The sequence below is a fragment of the Leuciscus leuciscus genome, assembly GCF_965113295.1.
Source record: "Leuciscus leuciscus genome assembly, chromosome: 5".
In the NCBI taxonomy this organism is placed as follows: domain Eukaryota; kingdom Metazoa; phylum Chordata; class Actinopteri; order Cypriniformes; family Leuciscidae; genus Leuciscus; species Leuciscus leuciscus.
Genome location: NC_138729.1, coordinates 47,291,402 through 47,309,284, shown reverse-complemented (window position 1 = coordinate 47,309,284; position 17,883 = coordinate 47,291,402). Strand labels below are relative to the sequence as shown.

General features: G+C 36.6%; 1 protein-coding gene and 1 long non-coding RNA gene across 4 annotated transcripts in view; one reads left to right on the top strand and one right to left on the bottom strand.

Moving 5' to 3' along the window:
- gak (cyclin G associated kinase) overlaps positions 1 to 17,883 on the bottom strand; it is a 43,115-nt gene that overhangs the window by 17,670 nt on the left and 7,562 nt on the right. For all 3 annotated transcript variants that reach the window (XM_082169478.1, XM_082169480.1, XM_082169479.1), the window contains exons 6-14: positions 17,421 to 17,546; positions 16,284 to 16,373; positions 15,697 to 15,832; positions 15,466 to 15,578; positions 11,508 to 11,583; positions 5,448 to 5,568; positions 2,153 to 2,202; positions 1,907 to 2,055; positions 705 to 827 (exon numbers count right to left, since the gene is read on the bottom strand). In XM_082169478.1, coding sequence (XP_082025604.1) covers positions 705 to 827; positions 1,907 to 2,055; positions 2,153 to 2,202; positions 5,448 to 5,568; positions 11,508 to 11,583; positions 15,466 to 15,578; positions 15,697 to 15,832; positions 16,284 to 16,373; positions 17,421 to 17,546 — 984 coding nt within the window. The remainder of the gene's footprint in view (positions 1 to 704; positions 828 to 1,906; positions 2,056 to 2,152; positions 2,203 to 5,447; positions 5,569 to 11,507; positions 11,584 to 15,465; positions 15,579 to 15,696; positions 15,833 to 16,283; positions 16,374 to 17,420; positions 17,547 to 17,883) is intronic.
- On the top strand, positions 6,269 to 10,459 carry LOC309498640. Its single transcript, XR_014206000.1, has 4 exons — positions 6,269 to 6,309; positions 6,359 to 6,462; positions 7,226 to 7,329; positions 8,144 to 10,459. It is a non-coding gene; the product is annotated as an uncharacterized lncRNA (long non-coding RNA).

Below are 17,883 nucleotides of genomic sequence, written 5' to 3'. Positions count from 1 at the left end.
CGGACTAGTAGCATAATCAGAATAAAAAAAGTCACAAGTAACAACGTCAATCAGAATGAATTGGCCAAAACATTTCATTCAGATTGAAAGGAGTGGTTTAAACACTTCCGAATCCGATCGAGAGGACATGAACACTTGATCGGGTTGAAAAGCGAAACTGGAAAGCACTGCGCATGTAAAATGACGTAGAAATGCCGTAATGTTGTTGAATGAAGTGTTATAAATGACTGTCGTGTCACTCATCGTCTGTGAAGTGGAGCAGGACAACGTCCCACCAGTCCTTGTTTTGGGCGTTTTTAATGCTTGATAAATAATAAAGCAGCACAGCACAACGGTTCATGTGCTCGAGTCTCCTAATTATGACCCGAAATAGATAAATATTAAGTCTGCTCTTTTCAAAACAAAGAAAAGCAGCAATGTAGGAGAACGGTTAGTATGCACAAACAGCGGGAAAGTGTGTATATTTATGCAGTGTGTGCATGTCACAAAAAAATAAATCAGATTTGAAGCTTGTGACATATAAACGCACACATCAACCCGATCACTTTATCTAGCGGTCATGTAAACACAACGTTCGGATTCATCAATCAGAATCAATTCATTCCGATTGAAACAAAAGGTGTCCATGTAAACGTAGCTAGTAATATTGGTGGAAAAGAGCCGTGTGTGTGTGTGTGTATGTGTGTGTGTGTGTGTGTGCTCACCAGGCAATGTACGATGCAGATGTTCCTCTGGTCCTGTTTGAGCCATTGATGCATGTTCTTACATATACTGTACAAGTTCTTCAGAGTAGGAGCTCGTCTAGGTTGCCATCCACACTCTGATACCTGCACACACACACAACACAATTATGAGTTTCATCAAGTACAGTACGGCACAGAAAAACAATTACAATATGTGTAGACAATAGAAAGACTAGACACCACATTTAAAAGTGAAGGGTTTCATTACCTTGCCAATAATATCACCAAAATAACTGAATTTAGCCCAGCCACAAACTTATGCCATTGGTTGAATCAATGTTGCTTCTATCTAGCCTTGTTTTCATATTTATCAAATTAAGTATGGCATCAACTCTGGATTTATTTAGTTATTTTTATATTATATTTATTTACAATTATAGTATTTATTGATATTTAAAAATTAAATTAAATAATTCATATTTTAATTTTAGTATTTTGGGCTTTTGTCATTTTCATTAGTTTTTTTAAATGTATTTCTATTTAGCTTATTCCAGTTTTAGTAATACTTCAACTTAAAGGTAAGGTAGGCAATTTCACAGCGGCTAGCAATAGCAAGCTAGCTTTGAAAGCATAGATGCCACCCTCCCTTCAGAGCGTCTCCAAAGACACACCTCCTCCAAAAAAACATGAACACACACAGCAGAGTCTGCGAAGCGTCACGAGAGACGGCGTTGAATTACCTCATGTCTAAAAGCTCATTGTGTGATGTCTGCGCGAGCAGGTGCGCGGAGGTATGGAAATACATACGCTGACAGGTAGGTAGGACATCGTATTACACAGACATTTTTCGGCCCTGAGACTTCCACAGAAGATATATGTACATGTTTTAATATTTAGACCACTTCTATTATGGATTGCTATCAGGATGTGAAGAGAGTTTCAACTAGTATAACAAAAAGCGTTTATAAAAAAAATTGCCTACCCTACCTTTAAACTTAGTTAGTTGCCAAGGCAACATTTAAAGTAAGTTTTTATGTAAGTTTTTGAAATCCAAGTTTTTCATCAAATTTTTATATTTTACTAAATAAAAGGATTTTTAATAGCTTTAGTTTTATTTACAACACTGGTTTCATGACATTTGGAAAGACGTCAATTTAGGTCACTGTAATCTGTTAATCATTTGTATTTGAGAAAAAGCGAAATGCTTTGCTATCCACTCTCACCCTGTTGTGAAACCTGGCCGGTCTATAGGAGCGTTTGGAGAGGTTGTAAACTGCATAATGACCCGCATGTCGAGAATCCAGGAACAGACGCACGTCCTCAATGTTATTCTTAATGGCGGATTCAACTCCTTCAGCTGGGAAAGACATGACTGCAAAAACACACAAAGAGACAAGTAATTCACTTTACACCATTAGGGTTAAGACATCCAACATGAATCTAAAGTCCTATTGCACGGGTGAGTGTACCTGCTATTCTGGAGGTGATGTAGGACAGGTCCAAGTCTCCCTTAGCATAACTGAGACAGGATAGGACACATGTGTGAACACAACAGCAAAGCAAGAAGAACGTCTAGATTACAGGCAGAAAAACTGTCGAGAGGAATATGAGTAACGGCTTATATCAAAACTCAAGAGTCATCAAACTTTACGACACTTTCGTGGAAATATGAAAAAAAAAAAAAAAAAAAAAAGCAAAGACAACAGTTAAAGGGATAGTTCACCCAAAAAGAAAAGTCTGAGTCTGTTACACTACCATTCCAAATTTGGGGTCAGTAAGATTTGTTTATTATTTGTGGAAAGAAATTAATACTTTTATTCAGCAAGGATGCAAGACAGTAGACATTTACAAAATATTTCTATTTCAAATTAATGCTGTTCTTTCTAACTTTCTATCCATCAAATAAATCCTGAAAATCACAGAAATATTAAGCAGCACAACTGTTTTCTACATTGATAATAAAAATAAATGTTTCTTGAGCATATTATGTATCATCATGTGATGCTGAAGACTGGAGTAATGATGCTGAAAATTCAGCTTTGATCACAGGAATAAATTACATTTAAAATATATTAAAAAAGAAAACAGTTTCATAATCCTATTGTTTTTACGATCAAGTAAAAATAGACTTTGTGAGAATAAAACACTTCTTTCACAAACATAAAAAAAATATTACCAACCCCACACTTTTTGAAGGTACTGTATAGATCTCAAGTGCGCAGCCATCTTTAAAATTTTGTGTTTGAACTTCAGTTTTTGCGGTAGCTCTGTATATTTCTATGGCATCGCTGTCGAAGAGTAAATTTAGTTGGAGAAGAGGATTTACTTATTGTAGAGTTAACGTAAGTTATCATGAGCATTGTAATGTTTAAGTGGATGTCATATCAGGAAGATATTAAAATGAGCGGTTCATTCATAAATCCATAAGATCTTACCGTCATGCTGTCGAAATACAAACCGAAGACGTAACACAAAAAGCGCAGCACTGAAAAGGGGCGGGGCTACATAAGGTCTATGTTTATATATAAATATAGAAGAATTTGAATATACCATGATATAGTATGGAATGAAGTGAACTATTCCTTTAATGTCATATCAACGTAGCATTCATACATATGTATTTAGTAGGCAAGCTGTTCAAACTTTTGAGAAACTATTGCTGATGGGAGGAGACTGTGGTTATGAACAAACAGCATACAAAGCCATGAGATGAAGATGGAGTGAAGTTCACACAACATCTCTACACATACACACGTGTAACGCTACACACAGACACACAGGCGCTGTCCCATAGTTACCTGGAGCTGAAAGGGGTTGGTGATTTGAGACCGAGAAATGTGATTCAGGAACAAAATGAACAAAACAAGACAATGAACAAAACAAGGAAATTAAAGCAAATTGGGCAAACTGAGGAGAAAATAAACACGACAGACTTGTGGGGATGATAGGGGGATAATTATTAAACAAGATCAATAAATGCAAACGGATTATGGAGGGGAATTTATGATCTGGTAGATCAGTGTGTGTCATAAACAAAACCCTGATTGAGTTAACCAAGAGATTAACATCCAGTCACTACAATTAGACAGAACAAATTTACCTTCTGATGATCAAATCAACATGAACTCAGAAATGACCTATTTACTTTTATGAATGTCCTTCGTTTTTATCAAGTATGAAGAGTAAGCATTTGTTATTCTACAGAAGAACATACAAAAGCAGCGCCCCGGAAAAAATCATACGAATCAATTATTCATAAAATCTGATATCATGCATCACAAGTTCATTGTAGAGGAATAATTCTGCAGCACGCATTTGAATGAGGTAATATCTGATGACAACATTTTAAAATGTCTTTTTGTTCTTTTTTTTTTTATATCGTTGACTAAAACTACAACTACATTAACGTTTTCGTAAACTGAATTAAAATATAAATATTACATGAAATACGAAAGTTAGAAATGGGAGGCTGGAACACACTAAAATCTTATCAGATTTTCAAAATGTGATTTTAGAGTAAACAAAACATGCCTGATGACGGACAAGACAAAATGGCGATAACAGTGTTTGGACTGCTTTTTTTACTACAAAAATTTGCAGAAAAAAGAAAAAGGTTTGGATAAAGGCGTGGATATTGTTAAGCTTCCCTCAACTCGATTTCTGATTAGTTATCGTTTCGTGGTAACTTCTACAGAGTGTGTGTGTGTGTGTGTGTGTGTGTGTGTGTGTGTTTGTCCAAGGCATTCCCCCAAGCAGATGTTCGATTTTTACGTTTTGAGATTGGTGCGGCTCTGACGTTAACACTCTTCACACTCCACAGGAAAATCTGATAAGATAATCTGTAGAACTATCAGGATAAGCATGACTTTTCCTAGGATTGTCAGAGGGGGAGAAGTGGGCCCAAAATCAGCCCGATTATCTTGTAGTGTGTGGGTGCCTTAACTTAAATAAGATTAAGTTGCAGTTTTAAAATTACTAAAACAAAAACTGAAACAAAAACCAATTAAAGCTAAATAGAAATATATATATATAAAAAACTAAAATAATAAAAATGACAAAAGATTGCAAAGAAAATTGCTGAAAATATAAAAAAAAGCAAAATATTAATAACTACTATAGTTATATAGCTAAAGTAACACTGATTTGAGAAATACAAATGCATAAAGTGCAATGTTTGGGTAAAATACTAAACTTTTAATATTATACTTTAAAAAAAAAAGTCTTTGGGAAATTAAGCAAAATATATTTATAACTAACATTAACTCTAATTATAACATTACTCTTGCTTCATCCTCTGTCTTGAATGTTTTGTTTTTTCCATCACAATGCATTCGGTCTGTGAATGATGCATTCGGTAGTGCAGAATTTGTCAAAATGAATCGTTCCTAATTATTCTGCCTACCTTTTTAAATAGCTTTCATGTCAGGACAGCAAGCCTTAAAATGCTACAGCTCATGCAAAAGAGCCTCTGAATTAATACCAAGAATAGAGCACAGACTTCAGAAAACGCGCTCTGAGTCAGCAGCGGGTGGCATTGCTTGAGAGCTAGATTAGGTGATATCAGATTAACCACCAGCAGATTACTAGAACTCTCTCGTACACCACTACGACCTCTTCCTTTATTCGGCTGAATCTGTCAATGGCTCAGCGTAAAGTGTGCATCATAGCGAAACCAAAGGCAAGCCAAAACATACTCAAGCAAAGCACTTGTTACGGTGCGACAGCCGCAGGGGTGTTTTACTGCAGTGTGAATGAGTCGCTCACCTGGCTACTGACTGGATGACTTTGGATGAAGTGTCTTTGATGTTGGTGAGGAATCTTTCGGTTCCTCCTTTCAGAATATCCAGGAAGCCTCCACCCATGGCCGGGTCGTTCTCATACACACCTGGAGATTCAAACATGCACATAATTGCAGGCCAACGTTTGTCAAAAGTGATTTTACAGAAGAATAGTTTTGCTTAATATATTTGACATATGCACACACGAGAAACGCCTCGATGCAATGACTCGTGTCATCTCATAACACGTCTCAAAGAACAGTTCTTTAAAACTCAAATGATCAGATCTTAGACGGTTAGTTCACCCAAAAATGAAAATTCTGTCTATTATTTCTCACCCTCATGTCGTTTCAAACCCGTTAAGACTTTCGTTCATCTTCGGAACACAAATGAAGATATTTTTGATGAAATCAGAGTGATTTCTGTCCCTCCATTGACAGCTACGCAACTACCACTTTGACGCTTCAAAAAGTTCATAAAGAGATCGTAAAACTAATCCATATGAATCCATGAATCCATATAAAAACTTTATCAGTGAACACAAACAGAAACTCAACCTACTTGATGTGCAGGAATAAACCTCTTGCTGAAGCTCAAACGTGCTGCCTAACACAAGAATGAACCTTATTGGTTCTTACAGAAGTTCAAACGTGCTGCCTAACACAAGAATGAACCTCATTGGTTCTTACAGAAGTTCAAACTTGCTGCCTAACACAAGAATGAACCTCATTGGTTCTTACAGAAGTTCAAACTTGCTGCGTAACACGAGAAAATGAACCATATTGGTTCTTACAGAAGTTCAAACGTGCTGCGTAACACGAGAATGAACCTCATTGGTTCTTACAGAAGTTCAAACGTGCTGCCTAACACAAAAATGAACCTCATTGGTTCTTACAGAAGTTCAAACGTGCTGCCTAACACAAGAATGAACCTCATTGGTTCTTACAGAAGTTCAAACGTGCTGCGTAACACGAGAATGAACCTCATTGGTTCTTACAGAAGTTCAAACGTGCTGCGTAACACGAGAATGAACCTCATTGGTTCTTGCAGAAGCTCAAACGTGCTGCGTAACACCAGAATGAGCCTCATTGGTTCTTGCAGAAGCTCAAACGTGCTGCGTAACACGAGAATGAACCTCATTGGTTCTTGCAGAAGCTCAAACGTGCTGCGTAACACCAGAATGAACCTCATTGGTTCTTACAGAAGTTCAAACGTGCTGCGTAACACGAGAATGAACCTCATTGGTTCTTGCAGAAGCTCAAACGTGCTGCGTAACACCAGAATGAACCTCATTGGTTCTTACAGAAGTTCAAACGTGCTGCGTAACACCAGAATGAACCTCATTGGTTCTTGCAGAAGCCCAAACGTGCTGCGTAACACCAGAATGAACCTCATTGGTTCTTGCAGAAGCTCAAACGTGCTGCGTAACACCAGAATGAACCTCATTGGTTCTTACAGAAGGTCAAACGTGCTGCGTAACACCAGAATGAACCTCATTGGTTCTTGCAGAAGCTCAAACGTGCTGCGTAACACCAGAATGAACCTCATTGGTTCTTGCAGAAGCTCAAACGTGCTGCGTAACACCAGAATGAACCTCATTGGTTCTTGCAGAAGCTCAAACGTGCTGCGTAACACCAGAATGAACCTCATTGGTTCTTGCAGAAGCTCAAACGTGCTGCGTAACACCAGAATGAACCTCATTGGTTCTTACAGAAGTTCAAACGTGCTGCCTAACACAAAAATGAACCTCATTGGTTCTTACAGAAGTTCAAACGTGCTGCCTAACACAAGAATGAACCTCATTGGTTCTTACAGAAGTTCAAACGTGCTGCGTAACACGAGAATGAACCTCATTGGTTCTTACAGAAGTTCAAACGTGCTGCGTAACACGAGAATGAACCTCATTGGTTCTTGCAGAAGCTCAAACGTGCTGCGTAACACCAGAATGAGCCTCATTGGTTCTTGCAGAAGCTCAAACGTGCTGCGTAACACGAGAATGAACCTCATTGGTTCTTGCAGAAGCTCAAACGTGCTGCGTAACACCAGAATGAACCTCATTGGTTCTTACAGAAGTTCAAACGTGCTGCGTAACACGAGAATGAACCTCATTGGTTCTTGCAGAAGCTCAAACGTGCTGCGTAACACCAGAATGAACCTCATTGGTTCTTACAGAAGTTCAAACGTGCTGCGTAACACCAGAATGAACCTCATTGGTTCTTGCAGAATCCCAAACGTGCTGCGTAACACCAGAATGAACCTCATTGGTTCTTGCAGAAGCTCAAACGTGCTGCGTAACACCAGAATGAACCTCATTGGTTCTTACAGAAGGTCAAACGTGCTGCGTAACACCAGAATGAACCTCATTGGTTCTTGCAGAAGCTCAAACGTGCTGCGTAACACCAGAATGAACCTCATTGGTTCTTGCAGAAGCTCAAACGTGCTGCGTAACACCAGAATGAACCTCATTGGTTCTTGCAGAAGCTCAAACGTGCTGCGTAACACCAGAATGAACCTCATTGGTTCTTGCAGAAGCTCAAACGTGCTGCGTAACACCAGAATGAACCTCATTGGTTCTTACAGAAGTTCAAACGTGCAGCGTAACACCAGAATGAACCTCATTGGTTCTTGCAGAAGCTCAAACGTGCTGCGTAACACCAGAATGAACCTCATTGGTTCTTACAGAAGTTCAAACGTGCTGCGTAACACGAGAATGAACCTCATTGGTTCTTGCTGAAACTCAAACGTGCTGCGTAACAAGAATGAACCTCATTGGTTCTCACACGTCAAGCAAACATGCTTGAGCTTCAGTTTACCACAACTGATGTGTGCTTTAATTAATATTTGTATGTGAATAAAAGTCTAAATGAAATCTGTTCAACATATAGAGCGATCGAGTCTCCTCAGAAAATTTGGACTAAACCACTCAATTCATAAGGATCTCTTTATGAACTTTTTGAAGCGTCAAAGTGGTAGTTGCATAGCTGTCAATGGAGGGACAGAAAGCTCTCAGATTTCATCAAAAAGATCTTCATTTGTGTTCTGAAGTTCAGGTTTGGAACGACATAAGGTTGAGTAAATGATGACAGAATTTAACTTTTTGGGTGAACTATCCCTTTAAGGGGTTAGTTTATGAGGTTCATGACATAAGATCTTGGAAAGACATTTAAGAGTTTTGAAAACTATGTAGCTTCGCTTGGGCATCTCATGGTCTCTTCCAGTCCATGTAGACTGCCTTTAACCAGAACAAGCTGCAAAGTTGAACACATTTGCTATATGTAACATGACCATCATCTTAGCATTTGAACCTAACATTCAGTAACAGGGGATAAAACCCATTCACATCAAATGCCTATTCAGTATTCATACACCTTTGTAATGAAATGCAAAACCAAATAACTAACATACATTACCAAACCCAAAAATAATGAACCAACTAACTAACCAATTAGCCAACAACTAACAAGATTAACTGGTAACACTTTACAGATAGGTCTTATTTGTTAACATGAACTAACACAATTGATTAATCTTAGCTAATTTCAAGTTACTAAAAACATTTTTTTAAATCTGTTCATGCTAACTAACATGAACAAACATTGATCAAATAAGCTTCAGGTATATTTGCTAACACTTTACAAATAAATTAGTTAACATGAACAAACAGCGTAATAATCAAATTAATTAATGTTAATTTACACAATAAATAAAATGAAAATACAATGAACAATTGTATGTTTAACAAACAAAATGTTAGTATGCAAAGATAACAGAAGCTAAGAATAAAAGTAAGCAGAGTTTTTGTGGTGCAACAAATCTTGCTTAACATTACAAGTGGACCAGGAAATGCTACACAAGTGTTGAATATAACCCTTTTAATGGACTGAAATCGAGACAGGATCGCGTGTGCGGTTGCATGAGTAGTATTATCACTTTCTGACTGTGTTCGTTTTAGAAAATCAGCGTAAACTCAGCAGATGGTGACTAGAGGTCAATCCTCTTACAGCATGGAGAGAGAAACCATCCCTTGGGGTAAATATGGGGGCAGGGGTGTGTACGAGGCATTATCTGTTTGTGTACAGTATTATGGCAGCGTGATGGTAAGTGGAGGGTTACACTCATGAAACATCATGTTGGCTGAAATACAATGTCTAGCTAAATTTAGTTTAAAATGAACTGAATCCGTCCACTGCTGTTCAAGTTACTTGTTAAACTAGCAGCATTCTGAAGGATGAAACATGTCTCAGATGCCTATTAAGTCTAGCGGTGTGTGTGTGAGCAGGCATGAGCGAGGGTGTGTGTGCTTGTGTGTGAATGTCTGTCAGGTGAAAATTTACGCCGATGAACTCAAAGAGAAGAACATGAAGAACTCCGTCATGAAGAACTCATTCAAACTGTGTGAGGTTTTAACAAAAGTATAATGACATGACTGATGCCGCTGTATCCTGTAGAAGCTTCAATACCCTTTGATATGAATCTCTCACAAACAAAGTGCTTCTTATTACCACAAAAGCTGGTGGGTCTGAAGCCAGAAATCAGTGTTTACACAACTCAGCCAGTTCCTGAAAACATTAATGTGTGGCATTAAGAGCTTTTTAGTAGTTTAACAGAGTGTACAATTTAAAATACAGCTGAGCCGGATATAACGTGTCTATATTATTATTATTATACACTGGCATGTTATAATTAGTAGAGGTTAATAGTTTTACTCTACACAAGGACTCACAAAGAGCAAGGTGATGAAATATTTCACAAAAGAGTTTATGTACTAACTAAATCAAAACCAAGACACAATAACACACAAAATAACTAATCAAACTACCAACAAGATTAACTAAAGAAATAACCAAAAACAACTAAACTAACTACAATTAACAAACCAAAAATGACCTAAAAAGTCATATAACTTGTAACTATAAAAATAACAAGAAAACATTAACAAACCAAAAGAAAAAAACCTAACCAACCAACTAATAATTAACAAGAATAACAATTAACAATTTTTTTTAATAACAAACAAAACAAAAAACAAGTAACAATAAGAAAACTAAACTAAAATATATATAAAATATATAAATAAAATAACGAACTAACCAACATGACTAACAAAACAATCAAAAATAACTAAATAACTAACAAAAATTAATAACCAAACAGTAACTAAAGTTAACTTGTATGTAAAAAAGAACAACGAACAAACAATCAATTTTGTTCAATTTGTTATTGTTATTATTAGTTACTATTGTTTAATTGGTTAGTTATTCTTTAGTTTTTGAATGTTTGTTTGTTATACATTAATAACCTAAAGAATAAATAACCAATTAAACAATAGTAACTAATAAAAATAACTAACAAATATAAACAAAAAACAACAACAAACGATACCTCTAACAATCATTTAAAAAAAATGAATAATAAACTAAAAACAACAAACAAACAAACACAAATAAAAAATAAATGACCAATCAACAAGACTAAAGAAACAACAAACCAAACAATAACGAAAAGTTAGTTAGTTAAAAATAAACAAACACTCAAACATTAATAAATAACCCCCCAAAAAATAACTAACCAATTAAACAATAATAATAACTAACAAATATTAAGATTTTTTTTACATTGATTAAAATAATTAATTTTATTTATTTATTTTTAATTAAGCAAATAAACATTTATAATAAAAAAAATAACCAAAAAAATATTATTATTAATAAAAAAACATTATTACCAAAAAAATAACCAACCAAAATAAATAATGAACTATATGCGTGTTAAAGAACTGAAAAGGTAAAACATCATCAACAAAACAAAGAGAAACTTGCAAAATGTCATGCATGTAAACACAGGATGTCAGCGCATCAACAGATCCTGCAACAGGATAAGATTGAACAGCACAGTCTTCACCGCTGGGTGAAATCACTCCAGACAACAGATCACATCAATTACAAAGGAAGAATGACATTTGAATAAGACGGAAGCCACAAATCAAATCTACATAAACCTAAAAAGAAAATGCCTTGCCAAAAAATGAGTTGAATGCAGAACTCACCAGCATTGTTTATGTTGTTGATCTGAGAAGGAAGCTGTGCACTGTTGTTCCCGAAACCTCCGTTCTGCTCCAGGAGCTGTAGGGATTCATAGCCATCATACACAGACTTCAGACAGTAGTAAGATCCTAACAGACTCATCTGGACAACAGTCCGATGCACACACACATCAAGAGAAAAGCAGGAAACCAGACTCCAGAAAACTCGTGGATCTGAACGCTAGTCAATCGACTCGACTCGATCGCTGCAGGCTCTCTGTGTGTGTGTGTGTGTGTGTGTGTCTCTGCTTCTGGCTGTTGGTGGTAATCACTTTAATCCAGAGAGAAACCCCTTCTTAACCCAGATCAGATGCATCTAAAGCCGCCCTCTCCAATATGTGTGCACATAGGACCATTACACTGACTTCTGCATGCAAACACGCTGTATGGATGCTCTTAACCAGATCAAACACATGCATAATTAATTATTAATCCATGATTTGTTAGTCCAAATCAGACTTCTTTCGAACAAACATGGCTGGAACAGCCCAATCCTTTTCTTGTCCTCCCACTTGTTTACCAGTCCTGTTTCTGTCTTATGTAGTGAGATCAGCGGCCATTAGGTCAGAGATAAAAAAGAGGGATGAGATGCTCCTTTGTCTCCAGGAGGTCATGGAGGGAGGAGAGGAAAGAAGGACAGAACTCGAAAGGAAGAGAGCGGCGGTGTCTCTAAATGGCCCTTCAGAGAGTTGCGATCAGTATGTGGGACTCTGCTCGTCTCTGCATGTGTGTGTGTGTGTGTGTGAGAGAGAGAGTGTGAAAGAATGAGGGGTCTGTTTTAAATGAAGCACCCAAAGAGCCTCATTCAAACAACCACACCAGTCTGGTGATCAAACGGGAGCTCGGAAGGAGTTTACTCAAATTAAGATGAAGTGACAGTAGTGGCAGATCATAGTGGCTTTTTCAATGGCACGCGCGTGCTGATATATAGAGAGCCAAGAGGGTGATTTTTGATTTCATATATATACATACTACTTGCAATAATTGAATGATTGCTCATTTTTTTTTTTTTTTTTATTTACACAGAATATTAATATATGTAATGTATTTAAATGTCATATGATGTGTATATTGTGTATTATTATTATTATTATTTATTAATAACACCACCATATATATATGGTGTTGTTATTAATAAATATTCTAGTGCATTCTAGTGCATTAAAATGATATATATATATAAAGTTTTAATGCACTAGGAAATGGAAAACGTACATTATGCATTAAAATTAGGGCAGTCGTGGCCTAATGAATAGAGTCAGACTAGTAACCCGAAGGTTGCAGGTTCGATTCTCAATAATACCAGTGAGATTCCCTTGAGCAAGGCACCAAGCCCGAGCTGTTCGGGGTGTGTGTCAGTTTGCAGTGTGTGTATGTTCACTACTCAAAAATTGTGTGCACTAACTTGGATGGATTAAAAGCAGAGGATACATTTCGAGTATGGGTTATCAATTACCAAACTTGGCCTTCACGTCACTTCACTTAAAAAAATGCGGTTATATCTTTACAACTGACATAAGACCAGCTTACATCTTGGGGCCTATATTACACCTGATCACTTCATGCGTTTTCTCTGATCAGATAGCCATCCAATCGTGAAAAGACCAGGTGTAAATGACGGACTTTAAAGCAACACCAAAGCACTTTCCTCTTCGGTCCCCCTACAGGTTGGAAGCGGAATTGTCCATTACCACTGTCGTAAAATAATTTAGCCTATCGCAGCCTACCATCGCACACACGCTATTTGTTTTCCATTATCCATATTGTATGATTTTATGTAAGTATGATGTATTACGACATCAGAAATGAAGAAAAACTAAATAATGTCATTGCTTGCTATTTTTTGCTATCATAACGCTTGCCATAAAGCAAGTCAAATTTGTAGTTTCTTATGTCTCATTCGAACTACAAATCCGCTACCCGATCTGGCAAACTTGCATAGTGCGGTTATAGCCGATAGAGGGTCGCAAAGCGAACGCAGAAGAGCCGTTCACCCTGTTAAGAGTTGATTTTGGAAACATTATTTTGAGGTACAAAAAATCTTTGGTGTTGCTTTAATCTGACCACTCAAACCACTTCAGGAGGTGGTCTGAGACGCATTCCAAGTGTAAATGCATCTGGTTGTTGTAACCACATATTTAAAATATTTACACATGTAAATATTTACTCCTCTCAAAATGTTACAAAAATAAACATGTGAGAGCATGTTATAGGCTGTATAACATGTTATAGCCAGATACGACAGACGAGTAGCCGAGTATCTCTTCAGCAAGCAGACGCACCAACTGCCGGAAATAAAAGGCACAATATGTAATTTTCGCCGCTAGAGGTCGCTTGTTCAAAACAAAGGCGTAGATTGATGATGCCGTGAGAGTGGAATCACGGGAGTTGTCATCTTTACCTCCACAGCCGATGGAAAGCAATCCGACGGACTCGGGCAGAAATCATGTTCATGGATGAGCTAATGTATGTAAGTTTTATTAACATTACTGTAGTAACAGGCTCTCTCTAATGAGAGAGACCCGCACGAAACACCGTTCTCTGAACGTTACTCTGTGCATTCGGTGGCTGGTATGAGACACTTGTTGCACTTTGCAGTAAGCTAGATCGATACAGAATATCATATTAATAAAAACTGGATGACTTGTTGCTAAATGACATGCAATTCATTATGATGAAGAAAGCTCTCTCTGATTTTGCCATGCTAGCCACTTGACAAGATAGTGTTGTCTCTGAGGCATAAACATGTTACTCGTGGAAAATCAAGGTAACAAAGAGATTCAAACAATAAGACTAACAGTGTTGAGCTATTTAACAATTAGTTTAGTTTCCCGTTGATAAATGTATCCAAATAGTTGCTCACCTGTCTAATAAAGCACACAATATATTAAAGCATCTTTGGTGTTTCCATGAAAGTAAAACTGGAAATCGAAGGTAACGCAGATACGAAGTCATTGACAGGCGACACAAAGACACGCTCCTGGTCAACACTGCTGATTTCTCTGGATTTAAACATTGTCGGAAACGTTTGGGATAATGTAAGTACACAAGTCAACAAAATATATAACATTGGGTTACACTTTATTTTAAGGTGTCATTGTTACAGTGTAATTATATATTTAAGTACTGAGTAATAATAATTAACTACATGTACTTGCTATAGGGTTAGGGTAGGATTAGGGTTTGGTTGAGGGTTAGTTGCATGTAATTATGCATAATTTACTGTTATTACTATGGTAAGTACATGTAACATATGTAACAAGGACACTGTAAAATAAAGTGTTACCTAACACTGTTCTAGTGATTTTTGGATCTAAAAGATCTTACATATTGTGCCTTTAAGTCGCAGACGCTCAACACACAATCGTCTTCATTTAAAGTAGAGAGACTAAATGATCTTACCAGTGCTGATGCCGCTCTCTCTCTGATTGCGGTCTTTGATCTTGAAATTAGCTGATGATAAATAAAATACAGCTCATATCTGTTGCTTTCGTCGATGTGAACCCCGTTAAATTTGAATATAGCATAGTTATTGAAGATCGTATTTATACTCGTTTGGCGGAGACACATTTATTTGGGCCATGTGTAAATCAGATCCGATCAGTAAAAACGCATGAAGTGACCAGGTGTAAACAGGCCCTTGGTTAATCTACAAAGTGGATACAGTTATCGGCTGATGTCATGATCTCAAAATGACTATTAATCAGTCTGACAGATTAATCAGTCTGGCTGATTAATTAACTATTCTTCCACTGTTCGGCCATTTTTTAATCATAATAACCTTGTCGCTTGGCAGATTAACAGAAGAGGTAATTCCATTATAAGACCCATTTTGGTTGCCCGTTATAAACTCTTGCATCACATATTTAGCCGCCTATGAATGACTAGTGAAGACTTGATCTAAGAGACCCTCAGGTTGTACCTCAGTAATGGGAGATTTGGGGTTGACGTTCCTGGCTGCAGCGATCTCCTGCAGTTGGTTAACAAGCTCGCTGATCGACAGACGTTCCTCTGGGTTGATTTTCAACATAGATCCTGGAACAAACACACAAGGCTTTTTTCACACAACTGCATTCAGGAGCAAAATTACAGTATGAAGTAGGAGAGATCTTTGGCAAGAGGGAATGTAGCTAAGCGCCTGCGGGATACTTACGGATGAGTTGATGAAAGACTGTGTACTTGACGTCATTTTGTGGAATGTTGTATTTGCCGTTTACTATCTGAAGTTTGGCTCCATCTTCAAATGGGTGCTGCTTAAAACAAAGCAGGTACAGGATGCAGCCCAGAGCCTATAGGGAACAAACCAAGACTCTTTAAAAACAACCAACAATAACTGCAGAGAGAAAAAGTGTGTGTTCTTGTTACACGTCCAAACCAGGTGCAATGACAAGTAATGCTAATGCGCCAAATCAAAACCTGGAAGTCAGAACTTATTTAACTTATTTAATCTATGTGGAGAAACAGACAAAATGTACTTTTGCTGTGCGCCACTTGTTGAAACTAAAAATAATTGATTATCTGATGCCTTCTCGTCTCACACCTGGTTTGGACCAAAAAAGAAAAAGAAAAAAAGTCATCTTTCATTAAAACTTTGCATCAACTTCCTTTGTCACTAAATCAACTTTCCTTTTCAGACTTCTTATTTTTCCAAACATTCTGCAGGATTTCCCCCACCAAATTAGCAAAGAAGATGTGGGAAAAGTCATATGGGTCTGCTCATAACTGTAGTTCATAACTCACCCATATGTCTTGTTTCTCGTTTATTGGGTAGTTGGAATACAGGTCAATCATCTCTGGTGTTCTGTATGCTGGAGTCGTGTTTCTAGTGATCTGAGAGATAAACAGAGAATAAGAGAGAGAAATGATTTATAATTTAGTGGGCCTTCATGTTAAAAGATGTGCGTGTGTGGATTCAGAGAAATAATTTATGAGAAATAAATGGGCCCTGCTCAACTGCTTACACTATTGTGCAAAAGTTGTTTGTTTTTTTTGTTGCTGAAAGAATTTTGTGAAATATTATTAATTTTTTTTTCTATTTCAGAATATTTTAAAATGTAATTTATTCCTGTGATGGTAAAGCTGAATTTTCAGCATCATTAGTCCAGTCTTCAGTGTCACATAATCCTTCAGAAATCATTCTAATATGCTGATTTGCTGCTTACGAAACATTTATTATTATTATCATCAATGTTGAAAACAGTCATTTAATATTTTTGTGGAAACCGCATTAAATATTTTCAGGATTCTTTGATGAATAAAAAGTTCAGCATTTATTTGAAAGCATCTTTTGTATAATTATAAATATATTTATTGCAAACAAATTAATGCATCCTTGTGGGATAAAAGTATTCAATTCTTATCTTCCACTACATAACAGAGTGTCTATGTGCATCTACATACTAAACACGACACTACAAGAACATTTTTTAAACTTTGCTAGGTTGTAAAATGCTAAAATTGGTCCTCATTGGGTTCTTACAAAAATGCACATCCACCGAAGAAGCACAAACATACATTCATGTAAAGAGAAATGGCGGGCTTTGTGCATTGCGTGGGTTTCAATTTACTACCAATAACTGATTTAAGAGGAGCAGAAACCAAACAAACTAATTTAATCAACAAAAACAATTAAATCAGTGAAGGCTTCCACGGGAAATAGCCAGAGATTTTAATATAATCACCGCAAAATATTTCTCTCTGGCCACATAACAATGTAATAATTTCCACAATTATTGTGACAATCCATGAATCACAATCAAAACTATGGCAAAAACGAACCAATCAGAGGACAACGATGTCATGATGATGTTAACCTGGTACTAGCATAAAGCTGGAAGGGTGCATGGAGAAGATATATTTTTTTGTTGCATTTCTTACCTCATCTTCCACCATAGATCTCTTGTGAGCAGACCAACTGTAGTCTGGGTAATGTGCCACAATAGTGGCGCTGCCAAAGTCACACAGCTTCATGGTGCCCTGGTGACTGATCAACAAATTCTCGATCTACAGAGAAGAAGAAATGTGTACTTGATCATTTAGAACAGGTCAAAGTAGAATATACACATTGTTGTGCATATTTATTAAAGTAATAAATCACCTAATGCAATGTATTACTGTGTTTTTACCACAATAAACTCTTATTTTATATTTTATATATATATATATATATATATATATATATATAATTTCATTGTACTGTACAATGCGTATATAGATTAAAAAAAATTACATATCAATTAATCAAATTAATTATAAATTAATAAAAAATACAGTAAAAAAATAATCTGCTGAGAATATATAAATGACAAAAAAAATTTATAATTAAATTAAATTAAATTAA